We start from the raw sequence: 16,559 nt of genomic DNA, 5'->3' as shown, positions 1-16,559 counted from the left end.
GAAGAGCTTGATATTGACAACAGCATTGACATTTCTTTGTTTTTGGAATCATACAACACAGGGGGAGGCTAATTGACCTATTGAGTCTGCTCTATGAAGAAGCTGTCCAGTTAGGTATTTAGTACATCAATATGGTATTTATAAACAGCATATAATTAAAACATATAAATTCAAAACACGGTTAATTAAACAAACAAGTCCTTTAAAGACAATAGTACACCTTTAGAACAAAAAACAAAGAAAATTACAGCACAGGAACAGGCCCTTCGGCCCTCCAAGCCTACGCCGATCCAAATCCTCTAACTAAACCTGTCGCCTAAAAGAACAACTGGAAAGCACCCTACCTGAGCGATCGGAGCTCCTCAACCAGAGGCAGGCTGGATATCCTGACATGGATCTCCTTGGCAATACGGTCATACTTCGGGTACATGGAGAGGACCACTTCTTTGGCCGCTTCGTCGAATATCTTCAACATTTCTGCTGGGGCCTCAGGCAGAAAGTAAGCCAACACATGCTCTCGGGCAGCCAAGTCTTCATAATTAACCACTAGACTCTCTCTGTTCTCTGCAAGCACAACAACCACTCCATGACGATCGGCAGTATTAGCTGAAAGGCTGTCTCATGCATTGGAATTGCTATTTCAGGAGATTATTAGAAGTCTTACTCTATATTCCAAGTGAATGGCTGACACCGTGGTGCCAGTAATCGCTGGGGGTGGGGCTGGTCAGTCAAAGTCAATTTTACTGCAAAGAATTATTTAAACAGAATCTCTACAAACTACGGCAAGCAGAACTCAGACTGAAGCGAGAGCAAAGTCTGTGCTAAAAGCAAGATTGTTTATCCAGCAAAATGCAGAGTGGAGGGATAATTACATAATAGAAATTGTGCATGTAATTTCAATTTGTTGCAAAGTTTTTGCCAACTTGGTTTTCAGGAGTACTGTCAAGCTGTTTCCAGGTCTCATCACTCCTGATTTGGCCTGGCCATCAAGATTTGTGTAAAGGCTGATGCCTGATATTCCCTTAATACCGATGCCTTTACCAGACTAACCTTTGCACATATCACTAATCTTCTCCTTGAAAACATTGTGCCCATGCTCATCGACATGGGTCCTCAGGAAATTCTTGAAACGGTGGTAGATCTCCAGTCTGGGTGCTGCCATGGAGACCCACTCCCTGACTGAGTGACCTTTCATGTCCTCCAGGTTCTCAATACTTTCAATCATCTGCATGAGAGGGAAGAAGTGAATAAGACAAACAATAAGAAAACTCCCACAGCTAAGTTAGAAGCTACCATCAGCTCCACATCAACTGTTTTACTGTTAAGTCCAAAGAACAGCCAATTTTCGTTCCTACAGTATGCACCATATAATATATAACTGAGGATGGCTGAGATTGGACAAAATCAAATCATTCTGAGCTATCTGAGCAGCAATAAACCTAGCACAAGACTTCTAGATTTGTCTCTGCCCTGCTGCTGCAAGTCAATTTGGGCTCTGTTAAGAGTTCCTGCGTCAAACAGTGATCGGATACATGTGTCATTGGATTATTGCACAACTCATTTTTAGTCAATCCGTCCTATCTGTTTTTAGCAGGTTTCACAGGATCAATATAAATGATCCAAATTCTGAGTTGGCCTATATTATTTTTTATATTAAATCTGTTTGTGTCTGTCCGAGGAAGTCACAAAGTGGGTGGGCAAGTGTATGTAGCATGATGCACAAGACATCAACCCTCAACTCATTTAAAAGGTGTCTGGATATGCATCTCAAGTGCCGTAACCTGCAGGGCTATAGACCAAATGCTGGAAGGTGGAATTAAGTCGGGTGGCTTGTTTTTCGGCAGGCAGAGACACGATGGGCCAAGTGGCCTCTTTCTGTGCCATAAACATTCTATGATTACAACTGAGTGGGACAGGCTGGATGGATGTGTAGGCCTTTTCCTGTCTCTCACTTTTCTACGTTAGAAAAGGATCAGACTCACCTCCTCATCATCTTCTGCTGCCCCGTCTGCTGCTCGCTCTGCCAGACGGCGCTTTCTTGCTGGCCGCTCTTCATCCTCATCATCACTCTCTGAAACAAGAAAAGAAACATCTCTTTAATATGTTTCACCTACCGAATAGCCCTCTTTCTCACACACATATTTTGTCATGTTTCTCTGCTTAAAATTACATTTCCTGCAAATTTGATGGCATACTATAAAAACCCTCTACGTAATGACATCCTCATAGCAAAAACACTGCAATATCCAACTAATACACAAAAAGGGGAAAAAATACAATTCTACCTATGCTTCCTGACTGAGCATGACATTTCATTGCTTCCAAGGATGAAACACTGAATTAGTTTTTTTTAAAATCCAAAACTGCTTTTGAAGTTAGAGACATCAGAGTCCTACAATCTGAACAGCAGCAGCACGGGTACTGAAGTGGCAAAGGATTCTCAGCAGAAAAGCTGTAACTATACAGAAGACATCATGTTTCAGTGCTCGATTATAAAAGTTGTAAATTGTGATTCTGACAAGTACAACAAAAAGTCTTTTTATCTTGGAACATTCATCCCTACCTCATCTTGCCTGAAAGGCTGTGACTCACACTTACAGAGCACCTGCTGGAATTTAAATTTAATTAATTAATAAAAATCTGGAATTGAAAGCTAGTCTCAAAAATGGTGTCATGAAATTATCACCGATTGTCATAAAACCCAACTGGTTCACGAATATCTTTTAGGGTAAGAAATCTGCTGTCCTTCCCTGATCTGGCCTACACGCGACTGCAGACCCATAGCAATATGGTTGACTCTGAACTGCCCTCTGAAATGGCCTAGCAAGCCACTCAGTTCAAAGGCAATTAGCGATGGGCAACAAATGCTGGCCTGCCATCGACACCCAGATCCCAGGAAATAAAAACACTGCTCTACAATTCCAGATATACAAGCTGTCTAAGGTACCATATCAAAATCGCCACTTTTTCCACTGTGAACTTAGACAGTGACCATCAGTTGGCTATTAACCTCAGCCTAGCCCAATCTGGCACCATCCAATGTCCACACATGTTCACTCTCTAGTATGTGGCAATGGACTACAAGCAGCAACCAGTCGATAAATTTAGTGACACAGAACATTTGAAGTAGCCCTCCCATCACGTCAGTTAGCATCAGCTAATTCAAGACAGGTCAGTAAATAAATCTGGGAAGCAAACCCTACTGAGCTGCTTCATGATTCTAAAGAATTACACCTGGACTTGTCAATCACCTTTGGTTACCAATTTTAGGCATTAAAACCACTAGCTAGTGGCAACCAAGAAGTGTACTTTGTGCAGCTCTCCTTCTTGGGGACTCTCAGCCACGGTTCAGAGGGTAACCCTCTGGCCAGTCAGAAGATCATAGCTTCAAAACCCACTCAAAAGACTTGAGTACATAGTCTAGGCCGACAGTCCAGTGGAGTACTTCGGAAGTGCTGCACTGTCAGAGGTGCTGTTTTTCAGATGAGATGTTAATCAGAGACCCTGTCTGCCCTCTCAGGACGTTAAAGGTTCCCATGGCACTATTCAAAGATGAGCAGGGGAGTTTTCCCTATGTCTTTTACAATATTTATCAACCAAAAAACAAATATTATCTGGCCTCATAATATTGCTGTTGGTGGGAGCTTGCTGTGTGCCAATTAGCTGCCACGTTTCCCTGCATTACAACAGTGACTATCCTTCAAAAATATTTCATTGGCTGCGAAGTGCTTTGGGACCATTCTGACGTTCTGAAAGGCATTATAAAAATGTAATTCCTCACTTTCATAACCCATTACCCTTATTCATGGCACCAGGAACTTCATTAAGTCAGAAAACTTCCATTTGCTTGCTGCCTCAAATTGCAAAGTCCTAAAGCCAAGTCACCAAGAGGTTTAGTTTAGTTTAGAGATACAGCACTGAAACAGGCCCTTCGGCCCACCGAGTCTGTGCCGACCATCAACCACCCATTTATACTAATCCTACACTAATTTAATATTCCTACCACCTCCCCACCTGTCCCTATATTTCCCTACCACCTACCTATACTAGGGGCAATTGCTAATGGCCAATTTACCTATCAACCTGCAAGTCTTTGGCATGTGGGAGGAAACCGGAGCACCCGGAGGAAACCCACGCAGACACAGGGAGAACTTGCAAACTCCACACAGGCAGTGCCCAGAATTGAACCCGGGTTGCTGGAGCTGTGAGGCTGACTGCGATACATAGGTAAAATGTTATAAAAGGACAGTACAAGTAACTTGGGACATTCTTTACTGCTGGCAGGCACAGTATTTGGACAGAACAGAAAGCCAGCACTTCTCAGTCTGTCATTGGGTAACACAGAGTCTTTTGCAGACAAGGACGCTGCAGCTTGGAACAGCGATCAGAGTCTGGTACTAGCTAAGCCCTCACCCAAAGAGTAGCACTTGCTTGAACAGGAGCAGATCCACTGGGCTGCAGTGACTGAACCATCACCAGTAGAAATATGGGATTTCTACTGAATTCGACATGAACGTTGCACTTTTCCTTGGCCTTGTCCACACCAAAGGGCTGCCTTCCATACCACAAGGCTGATACACTACATCAGACTGCAAGCTAGCTTTTATGCACATTCTTGCAGGCAAGAGCAGCACTGTCAAAACACATTCCCTGTCCACTTTGTTTCAAAGCACAAGATTAAGGGAATGAAAATGTAAAAAGTTGAAAAAGAAAAATTAACTGGTTACGGCTAATCTTCCTTCAGGTTATTTAAGGCACAACACAAATGACTGGCACTCACCGTACAGGAGATCTATCCTCATACGGCCTTGGCGCAAACCCTCTGCATGGTCCCTCCTGCGCATTTCTCTTTCAGCTTCTGCTCGTTGGCTAGCAGTCATCTCCTCCAGCTCCTCATCATCATCTAGTCCTTCCCGTTCGTAGACATCCAGTTCCGGAATGGCACGGTAGTCGCTGAACATGGGAATATGCAAGACATTATTTTATAATTAATATAGGGAAACAAAACACATAAAACAGGCGAAGGCTATTCTTGAGGGATTGTTGGGGCAGCAACAGAGGAGAAAGAAAACACAGCGAGTTAGAAAGGGCACTTGCTGGAATATGGGTTCAAAGACAGGCTAGAGAGTTCGGATAAAAATTCTCTGCAGTATGTTGACTGCACATGAAATGAGAATGGGTAATGTTAGAAGATTGGATGCAAGACCACAGTGCAAAACTTATCTCTGCTGATATTATCCAGTAGAGTATGTGGGAAATGGAGAAATCCACACTGCTGCAGTAATGGGTGACTTTTCATTTTGCCACAACCCCATTTTGGGCACATATTCCAATCCTCTTAACACCCTGATAAATACAAAATTCAACATCAACTTATAATGCAATAAAATATTCCAAGGCGCTTCACAGAAGCATTATAAAACTAAGTATGACACCAAAACACAAGAGGAGATATGTCAGATGACCAAAAGCTTGGTCAAAGATAGGTTTAAAGGAGTGTCTTAAAGGAAGAAAGCAAGGTGGAGAAAGTTAGGGAGGGTATTCCAGAGCTTAGGACATAGGCCACCAATGATAGAGCAATTAAAATCAGAGATGCACAAGAGGCCAGAATTAGAGCAGCGCAGCTATTTTGGACGGTTGTGGAGGCTGGAGGAGATTACAGAGATATGGAGGGGCGAGGACATGGACGGATTTGAAAACAAGGACAAGAATTTTAAAATCACGACATTGCTTGATCTGGAACCAATGTAAGTCAGTGAGCACAGGGGTGACAGGAAAATGGGACTTGGTGCGAGTTAAGACACGGACAGCAGAGTTTGGGATAACCTCAAGTTTACGGAAAGTAGAACGTAGGAGAGCAGCCAGGAGTGTGCAGGAAGAGTCAAATCTAGAGGTAAAGAAGGCATGAATGAGGGTTTCATTCATTCAATTCACCCAATTTCTATTTGGTTAAATACATCCAATGGCTTTTAAAAAACCTTCATTGTGCATTATGGAGTGGTAGAAATCTCATAGCTATCACCAACATATGGAGCTCAATCACTGCTGCAGATGCATGAGGAGACAACAAATTGAAAAATTTCACAATTATTATATTGAACTACTGAAACACGAAGATGAATTTATCCTTTTTTCCTCCTGAGAGCAGCTGATCGCCATGGGTAAAAAAAAAAAATCACATTTCAAAATGAAGAATCAGACTAGGCTGCAAGTGGTGATGCCAGCTGGAAGCTAGGAATCATGGTTCAATTCCTGCAAACTCTTCAGATAGACACACTTGAATTTACAGACAATCCCCCTTTCCCAAACAGAGAGGAAACACCAGTTAGAATTGTAGTATCTGTCATGTTGCCATCATTACTGACCGTTCCAAGTCATCTCCCATCAGATCCTCTCCATCTTCCTCCTCCTCCGCCAGCACATCAGTACCCAGCAATCCTTCCGATTCATCTTCAAACGGAGGGAGATCTCTTCCTGGGCTGGAAGTTAAGGCATCTCCACGCCGAGGGGTTCGGTTGGGGCTAGTCGCCATGGTGAATGACTCAGAAGAATCCTAAGTGGGGTGAGGGAGGCAAAATATATGAGAATCACATAAATAAAAGTGCTTCAAGTTATAACTAATTTGTCCACTAGGCTGGGCAAAATATCTTAAGTCATCATTACAGTACAGAAGTGGAATAATCGTGTTAAAATTAAAACAGTGACCTGAAGTGTTAACTTTCTTTTTTTCCCCACAGATGCTGCCAGACCCCCTGAGTATTTCCAGCACTTGGTTTTTATTCCAGATTTCCAGCATCTGCAGTATTTTGCTTTTAATCATATGAAGTTCTCAGGCCACAATGGGGGGTGGGGGGAAAAAGACTGACTAGGTTAGGTGCATCATAAATCAAATTATTTATTGCAAGTAGATGTCTGTTTGCCATAAGCTAGCACTAAGCCAAAGGCAGCTGTGCAATTTTCACCAAATTTTTGGCACACGTAACAGTGGCAGTTTGCAAGACTCATGGAAAGGCTGACCTCAGATGCAGTCAGAATTGTATAGGTTGAACCCTTTACAGTTACAGGTGCTAATAACTGTACAACTGAACTATAACTGGTAGCACTCTCTCCTCTGAGCCAGAATGTACGAGTTCAAGTTCCACTCGAGACTGGAGCACAAAATCTAGTCTGATCCTCCCTGTGCAATAGTAAGGGAGCGCTACACTATTGGAGATGCAGTCTTTCGGATGAGACGTTAAACAGATGTTTCGTCTGCTCTCTCAGCTGCATGTAAAAGATCCCATGGCAATGCTTTAAAGAGCAGGGGAGTTGTTTCTGGTGTCCTGGCTTTTTTTTTTATCCCTTAACCAACATTCACTAAAGAGAGATTATCAGGTCATTGTCACATTGCTGTTTGAATGACCTTGAAAATGTGCTGCACCGTTACCCTACATTCCAATATTACCATACATCAAAAGCACTACTGTGGCTGTAAAGCACTTTGGGACCTCCTAAGGTTGAGAGAGGTGTGGCAGAAATGAAAGTTCTTTCTTTCCATTCTTACATATCCTCAATTTCAGCAGTTTGCAGGGACAGAACAAAATTTTAAAAAATCCCTTTCAAATTACAAATGCCATTAATAATCCTGGAAATAAGGCAAAAGCCATGAATGGAGATAGATGCAGGACAATAGTTAAGGGGAAAAGAACAAAATATAAACACTTCACAACTGATCATTGTTGGAGAAAATCTGGTCAGACGGACATTTGTTCCGTTTGAGTCAGGACCAGTGATTTTCATGGAAAAACAAAATCATTACAGCAGAGAAGGCAACCATTCAGACCATCGAGTTCATGGAATACAATCCCCTGAACAGTGGGGGGAAAAAACACTCCTATACACCAGCCAGATTAAAGGAGTAACTATTTGGTCAAAGTAAAAATGCTTCAACATGAATCTGCAAACATATGATACACCTTCAGGGTACAGGGCACTTAAATACAGGTCCACCTAAACAGCAGATAACCATCATACAATACATGGCAATAACAATTAACATTACAGAACTACACCACACAAAGTAATGTACAAACCAACTAACAATAACATTTATACATCACGTTTAATGTAGCAAAACATCCTACCATGCATTACACAAGTACAAGAGACAGAAATTGACAAAGACAAAGAAGATATTTGGACAGGTGACCAGAAACTTGTTCAAAAAGGCAGATTTTGAGGAATATAAAAGGAGAGAGGTGGTTTATGGAAGGAATGTCAAAGCTTTGGGTCAGACTGCTGAAGACACGGCCACCGATGGTGGGGCAAAGGGGGCGAGGGACACACAAGAGGCCAGAATTGAAGGAGCAGAGATCTGAGGATTGTACTACTGAAAGAGGGGTGAAGCTAAGGAGGGATTTAAACACGAGAATGAGAATTTTAAAAATTGAGGCATTGCTGGCTCAGGAGCCAATGTAGGTCAACGAACACAGGGGTGATGGGTGTATGGGACTTAGCTCGACTTAAGATACCAGAGCAAAATTTCAGCTGAATTTAGTAAAGTATCCATTGTTCAGAGTTTGTGTTTAGCACAGTTCTTGTCACACTTGGCTGTCACAACTATTACTGGACAACAATTACTATTTATATAGTACCTTTAACATAATAACAGGTCCCAAGGCACTTCATAGGAGCATTATAAAACAAAAAATGTCACCAAACCACATAAGGAAATATGTCAGATGACCAAAAGCTTGGTCAAAGAAGTGGGTTTTAAGCAGTGTCTTAAAGGAGGAAAGCAATATGGAGAGGCAGAGGGGTTTAGGAGGGAATTCCAGAGCTTGGGGCCCAGGCAGCTGAAGGCAGGACCACCAATGGTGCAGCAGTTAAAATCAGGGATGCTCAAGAGGCCAAAATTAGAGGAGCGCAGATATTTGAGGGTTATGGGGTTAGAGGAGATTACAGAGATGGGCAGGGGTGAGGCCATGATTTGAAAACAAGGTTGCGAATTTTAAAATCAAGACATTACTGGACCAGGAGCCAATGTAGGTCAGCGAGCACAGTGTTGATAGGGGAATGGAACTTGTTGCCAGTTAAGACACAAGCAGCAGAGTTTTAGATGACCTCAAGTTTACCAAGAGTAGAATGTGGAAGATCAGCAGGAGTGCAATGCAACAGTCAAGTCTACAGGTAACAACAGGAGTGAATGAGGGTTTCAACAGTAGATGAGCTGAGACAGGGGCAAAGTCGGTAACTAGGGAACAGAGTTTGGCGCTAGGACCGCAAGCGACGGCTTCAGCCTTCCCTATGTTTAATTGGAGGAAATTTCTGTTCATCTAGTACTGCACATCAGATAAGCAGTCAGATAATTTAACAGTGGAGGTATGGAGAGAAGTGGAGGTGAGGTAGAACTGGGTGTTGTCGGCGTACATATGAAAGCTAACACTGTGTTTTCGGATGATGTTATCAAGGGGCAGTATCTAGATGACAAATAGGAGGAGGCCAAGCCTCACTGTGAGCAACGCCGCGGGAGCTCAGACAATACATGAAAAAGCGAATATAGACACAGAATTGCCTTTCGTTTAGTATCTAAAAGAGGTTTTTTAATTTTGTATTTGAAAGTCAGTAGATATTGTCCCTGTTAAAACGAGTCGTTTTAAACAGACTCCAGAAGCTGGCTGAGCATGTCTACCCTGAGACACAGTGTAGCTTTCGAGCAGAGAGATCCACCATTGACATTCTGTTCTCCCTTTGTCAGCTACAGGAGAAATGCCGCGAACAACAGATGCCCCTCTACGTTGCTTTCATTGATCTGACCAAAGCCTTTGACCTCGTCAGCAGACGTGGTCTCTTCAAACTACTAGTAAAGATCGGATGTCCAAAGCTACTAAATATCATCACCTCATTCCATGACAATATGAAAGGCACAATTCAGCATAGCGGTGCCTCATCAGACCCCTTTCCTATCTTGAGTGGCGTGAAACAGGGTTGTGTTCTCGCACCTACACTGTTTGGGATCTTCTTCTCCCTGCTGCTCTCACATGCGTTCAAGTCTTCAGAAGGAATTTTCCTCCACACAAGATCAGATGGCAGGTTGTTCAACCTTGCCCATCTAAGATCGAAGACCAAAGTACAGAAGGTCCTCATCAGGGAACTCCTCTTTGCTGACGATGCTGCATCAACATCCCACACAGAAGAGTGTCTGCAGAGACTCATCGACAGGATTGCGACTGCCTGCAATGAGTTTGACCTAACCATCAGCCTCAAGAAAACGAACATCACAGAATAATACAGTGCAGAAGAGGCCCTTCGAGTCTGCACCGATGCATTAAAGACACCTGACCTGTCTACCTAATCCCATTTGCCAGCACTTGGCCCATAGCCTTGAATGTTAGGATCTGCCAAGTGTTCATCCAGGTACTTTTTAAAGGATGTGAGGCAACCCGCCTCTACCACCCTCCCAGGCAGGGCATTCCAGATCATCACCACCCTCTGGGTAAAAAAGTTCTTCCTCAAATCCTCCTTAAACCTCCTGCCCCTCACCTTAAACTTGTGACCCCTTGTAACTGACCCTTCAACTAAGGGGAACAGCTGCTCCCTATCCACCCTGTCCATGCCCCTCATAGTCTTGTACACCTCGATCAGGTCACCCCTCAGTCTTCTCTGCTCCAGCAAAAACAACCCAAGCCTATCAAACCTCTCTTCATAGCTTAAATGTTCCATCCCAGGCAACATCCTGGTGAATCGCCTCTGCACCCCCTCCAATGCAATCACATCCTTCCTATAATGTGGCGACCAGAATTGCACACAGTACTCCAGCTGTGGCCTTACCAAAGTTCTGTACAACTCCGACATGACCTCCCTGCTTTTGTAATCTATGTCTCGCTTGATAAAGGCAAGTGTCCCATATGCCTTTTTCACCACCCTATTAACCCGCCCTTCTGCCTTCAGAGATCTATGGACAAACACGCCAAGGTCCCTTTATTCCTCGGAACTTCCCAGTGTCAGGCCATTCATTGAATACTTCCGTGTCACATTACTCCTTCCAAAGTGCATCACCTCACACTTTTCAGCGTTAAATTCCATCTGCCACTTTTCTGCCCATTTAACCATCCTGTCTATATCTTCCTGTAACCTAAGACACTCCACCTCACTGTTAAACACTCGGCCAATCTTTGTGTCATCCGCGAACTTACTGATCCTACCCCCCACATTGTCATCTATGTCATTTATATAAATGACAAACAATAGGTGACCCAGCACAGATCCCTGTGGTACGCCACTGGACGCTGGCTTCCAGTCACTAAAACAGCTGTCTGTCATCACTCTGTCTCCTACAGCTAAGCCAATTTTTTTGGGACATCATGGGACAGGATGTCAGAAATGCTCCATGCATCAATATCAGCAACCACGCTCTGGAGGTGGCTCAACTATCACCAGTAACTTGTATGGCGATGCAGAAATCAACAAGCGCATGGGAAAGGCTTCCGCTGCTATGTCCAGACTGGCCAAGAGAGCGTGCGAAAATGGCGCACTGACACGGAAAACAACAGTCCGAATGTATCAAGCCTGTGTCCTCAGTACCTTGCTCTACGGCAGCGAGGCCTGGACAACGTATGTCAACCAAGAGCGATGTCTCAATTCATTCCATCTTCGCTGCCTCTGGAGAATCCTTGGCATCAGGTGGCAGGACCGTATCTCCAACACTGAAGTCCTCAAGGCAGCCAACATCCCCAGCTTATACACACTACTGAGCCAGCGGCACTTGAGATGGCTTGGCCATGTGAGCCGCATGGAAGATGGCAGGATCCCCAAGGACACATTGTACAGCGAGTTCGCCACTGGTATCAGACCCACCGGCCGTCCACGTCTCCGCTATAAAGACGTCTGCAAACGCGACATGAAATCCTGTGACATTGATCACAAGTCGTGGGAGTCAGTTGCCAGCATCCGCCAGAGCTGGCGGGCAGCCATAAAGGCGGGGCTAAAGTGTGGCGAGTGGAAGAGACTTAGCAGTTGGCAGGAAAAAAGACAGAAGTGCAAGGAGAGCGCCAACTGTGTAACAGCCCCGACAAACAAATTTTATCTGCAGCACCTGTGGAAGAGCCTGTCACTCTAGAATTGGCCTTTATAGCCACTCCAGGTGCTGCTTCACAAACCACTGACCACCTCCAGGCGCTTACCCATTGTCTCTCGAGATAAGGAGGCCAAAGAAGAATATAGCTATAAGACGCATTTTGACCAGGAGGAGGGCGCAATTAACAGGTATTTCCCCATCCCCACGGGAAAAAGTTACCAATTTCTGGCAGGGCTCAGGCCCAGCCCAATCCCGGCGGCTCGGTGCTTTGTTGCAGGCCGTGGGACCGCAGGTTTAACCGGGCCGGCTCTTATCACCAACCGGGGAGCAGGAGGTGGTCAGGGTCTCCATTGCACCACAAACCAAACCTCTTTTCTCTCAGATTTTGTTCGCCGTCTGCCCGCGATCACCTCCCCGCCCCCGGTGCCCCCTTCACTCACTTACCGCCATTCTGCCTCCGCGTCTTTCTCCTCAGCAAGAAACGGACAGCAGCTTTTCGCGCCAAATCGCCCACCTGACCCAAAAGTCGCGCCAAAAGCAGCGGTGTGCGTTACGCCATCACGTCCTTATGTCTAGCAGACTAATCCTGTGGTGTAATTTGCATATTAATCAACATGATTAGGACGTCACAAACGAGCCTCGCATATTTAATAAGCATAACGTCATCAGCGGCTGCGCGAGCGTTAACGAGTATGGAGCGTTCGAAGATGTGGCGTACGTATTGCGATTGAAAGACGGTTTGGTCGCCTAAAATACGCAGCTAGTCATGTATACAAATTATTTCTAACAGGAGCCAATTAATTTTTATACCCAAAGAGACGATAGCTCCAATGAATGGAAGGAATCGGAGTGATGATAGCCCAGGTCCCGCCCTCACATGGTGGTTATTGGTTGTTGAGTACGTCCACTTGACTTTTTCTCATCCTCTGATTGGCTAGCTGTGTTGTCAATTACCTTGCGAGTAAGGGATAATCTCCAAATTGCAGAGGAAGTTAAAAAAGAACTTACTATTATATCCAACCTTGATTTTTCTCTATTGCTTTTGGACTCAGTCGACTACTCTTGTTCTTCAGCACTTCTGCTCTGTTGGCTACCTCAGTGGGATTGCCTTAGCTTGGTCCCGCTTTTATCAGATTGGAGCCAGAACATCATTTGCAATAGGTCCTCTTGCACTGTTACTTCTGGAGTATTCCAGGGATCCATCCTCAATCTCCTTCTCATGCACATAAATTTGTTCTCCCCTCAGAAAATCATCCACAGACATGGGGCCAGCTGCTAGACCTACACTGCTGACACCAAGCACTATCCATCAAATCTCTGGACCACTCCACTCGTTTTGTGTTGGCAAACTGCTTGTTCAATATCCAGTCTTGCATGAGTTACTCCAGTGAAATATTGCAGAACAAAGCCACTATATACCAGCCGCCTGCCATAAAACTCTGTATCCTCACCACCTGTTCCATCCCCTCACTAGTCATTGTGCTTGGCTAAACCAAATTGTCTACAATCTATGCCAACTTTATAACCCTGAGCTGAATTTCTGATCTAACATACTGTCCATTGCAAACACTGATTACTTCCATTGTCGTTATATCACTTGCCTCCACCCCTGCCTCAGCTCATATGCTGAGTTGCTCTTGCCGACAGACAGTACAGACACAATGGGACGAATGGCCTCCTTCTATGCTGTAACCATCCTATGATTCTATTAGTTCAGCAGATGAGGAACTATGACCAAGAAGGAAAATGGACCTTTTCTGTCTGTACTCTATTCATTTTACGGCTAGCACTCTCACCTCTGAGTCAGAATGTTGTGAGTTCTGGTCCCACTTCACAGACTTGAATACATAACTTATGCTGACAACTCCCAGTGCAATATTGAGGGAGTTCTACACTCTTGGAGGTACCAGCTTTCAGGTGAGATTTTAAACGAAGACCCCTTTTTCCCTCTTAGGTGGACAGTAAAGATCCCATGGTCATCCAAAGAAGTGCAGGGTAGTTCTCCTCAGTGACCTGGCCAAAATTTATCCCACAACCAATATCTCAAAAAAACATTGAGGGCGGCGCAGTGGTTCGCACCGCAGCCTCACCGCTCCAGCGACCCGGTTTCAATTCTGGGTACTGCCTGTGTGGAGTTTGCAAGTTCTCCCTGTGTCTGCGTGGGTTTCCTCCGGGTGCTCCGGTTTCCTCCCACATGCCAAAGACTTGCAGGTTGATAGGTAAATTGGCCATTAGCAATTGCCCCTAGTATAGGTAGGTGGTAGGGAAATATAGGGACAGGTGGGGTTGTGATAGGAATATGGGATTAGTGTAGGATTAGTATAAATGGGTGGTTGATGGTCGGCACAGACTCGGTGGGCTGAAGGGCCTGTTTCAGTGCTGTATCTCTAAACTTAAACATAAACATATTATCTGATTATTACCGTATTGATATTTTCAGGCTCTTGCTGTGCGTAAATTGGTTTCCGTATTTCCTTACATTACAACAGTGACTACACTTCAAAAAAAAAGTACTACACCAGCTGTGAGGCACTTTGGGACATCCGGAGGTCATGGAAGCTGCTATATAAACACTTGTTCCTTTTTAAAAAATAGGCTTTTGTCTCTTGACGGTAACAGTGTGTAATTTGCCTACTGTGGAATGCTGAAATACAAGTTTCCTACAGCACCAAAACTTACTAACTTGGAAGCACCAGATGCTTCAATGGGACCACCCTTCCAGATCCCACTGATGTTCCTGGATGGTCATGGTGTAGTATTGAGAGCAGGTGGTCCCACTACCCTTTTGGATTGGACCAGTCAGCTTGTAAACAAATAGAAAACAAAAGCATTTTGTTTCCTGTAAGCCCCATGTCAATCTTAAAGGGACCGCGCAGTTCAACAAGGCGGCTGCGCACAGCAAACAGAAGTTAGAGGGAACATTGCATGATGGTTTGTATTAATGATGTTGCTTTTCCAGAGAAAAGATTGAAGGGGGGAGGGTTGGAATCAGAGGGAGGGTCGACCCCAGGGTAGTCTCAAGTACCTGCATATAGTTTTGTTCTCCTTACCTAAGGAAGGATCTAATTGCCTTGGAGCGGGTGTAACAAAGGTTCACTAGACTGATTTCTGGGGTGAGAGAGCTGTCCTATGAGGAGAGATTGAGTAGAATGGGCCTATATTCTCTGGAGTTTAAAAAATAGGAGGTGATCTCATTGAAATGTATAAAATTCTTAGTTTGACAGGGTAGATGCCGAGAGGCCATTCCACCTGGCTGGAGAGTTTAGAATTAGGGGGTCATAGTCTCAGGATAAAAGGTTGGACAAAGAGGACTGAGATGAGAAATTTCTTCACTCAGAGGTTTGTGAATCTCTGGAATTCTGAATCCCAGAGGGCTGTGGATGATCAGACATTGAGTGTTTTGAAGACTCTGATTGATGAACTTTTGGGCACGAAGGGAATCAAGGGATATGGAGATAGGGTGGGAAAGTGGAGCTGATGTAGAAGATCAGTCATGATCTTAATGAATGAAAAAGCAGTTTTCATATTTCATATGTTCTATGCACCTTCTTGAGTGACCAGTTGATAAGTTTCATCAATGGAAGATTAGGAGCTGACCACCGGACAGTTGTGGCAGAGGGTGACTGGAAGGGGAGCAAAAAATTAGAAGTTAACATAGTGTGAAGGAAAACTTTCAATAATTTACCATATAACTAGATTCAATTTCCTTATATCATAACTTTAGGGCAATATATACATGTATTCTGTAACTTTTAAAAATTGATGTGTTGGTATTAGCCAGTTTGTTGGTTAATAGCAGTGAAGTGACCGGGGTGTTGCTGTATAGCAATGTTGTTGGATATGTAAGAATTTTAATGTGTGCCTTCTGAACTGCCATTAAGCTTGAAAATCAAGCTGCACACTTTGGTTCCTGATTGATGTAGGGATGATGATCAGGAATTCAAAAAAAATTCCAGTATTAAAATGCGCACAATTAATGTAAGGAATATATTGGAATTATACCCTCTGTATGTTAATGCTTTAATCTATGGTGCTGTATCTAGCTTGCTTTTGAGTCATCCTACATTAAGACAATCTGAATAAGATGAATCTGGAGAATATTTTGCCAACTGCATGGAACATATGGAACTAGGGAGGTAAGATGCAGATCAGCTATGATATGATTGAGTGGCAGAACAGACCGGAGGGGCTGAATGGCCTCCTGTTCCTATGTAAAGTGCAGTGTTGGTTGGAACCCACTGAATGTGCGGTTTACTTGTGATCAATAAATTAATGACAGCGCAAAATCGTGACACTACCACAACTTTACTTTTCTAACGAAGCAGCAATTCTAACTGGATTACAACAGGTCTTGTAGATTTCCTTATAATTTTACAGAAAGGCAGGTGAGGGACAAAAATGGGAAAAGCTGAGATATAAATGAAAAATAGTGAGAGCCGTGCATAGAGAAAGAAAAAGAGAGACAAATAACAAAACAGACAGAAAAATAATTAGAGGAAGGAGG

At 43.9% G+C, this 16,559-nt stretch overlaps 1 protein-coding gene across 1 annotated transcript in view; it reads right to left on the bottom strand.

Moving 5' to 3' along the window:
• mcm2 (minichromosome maintenance complex component 2) overlaps positions 1-12,687 on the bottom strand; it is a 46,005-nt gene extending 33,318 nt beyond the window's left edge. Inside the window, exons 1-6 of the mRNA XM_068052146.1 lie at positions 12,500-12,687; positions 6,366-6,553; positions 4,781-4,953; positions 1,983-2,071; positions 1,051-1,225; positions 345-564 (exon numbers count right to left, since the gene is read on the bottom strand). Coding sequence (XP_067908247.1) covers positions 345-564; positions 1,051-1,225; positions 1,983-2,071; positions 4,781-4,953; positions 6,366-6,553; positions 12,500-12,505 — 851 coding nt within the window. The 5' untranslated portion in view covers positions 12,506-12,687. The remainder of the gene's footprint in view (positions 1-344; positions 565-1,050; positions 1,226-1,982; positions 2,072-4,780; positions 4,954-6,365; positions 6,554-12,499) is intronic.
• Positions 12,688-16,559: the final 3,872 nt, after the last annotated feature.

The sequence above is a fragment of the Heterodontus francisci genome, chromosome 19 (genome assembly GCF_036365525.1).
Source record: "Heterodontus francisci isolate sHetFra1 chromosome 19, sHetFra1.hap1, whole genome shotgun sequence".
NCBI classification, from domain to species: Eukaryota; Metazoa; Chordata; class Chondrichthyes; order Heterodontiformes; family Heterodontidae; genus Heterodontus; species Heterodontus francisci.
The sequence above is the reverse complement of the archived record's forward strand: the minus strand, read 5'-3'. Positions and strand labels throughout refer to the sequence as shown.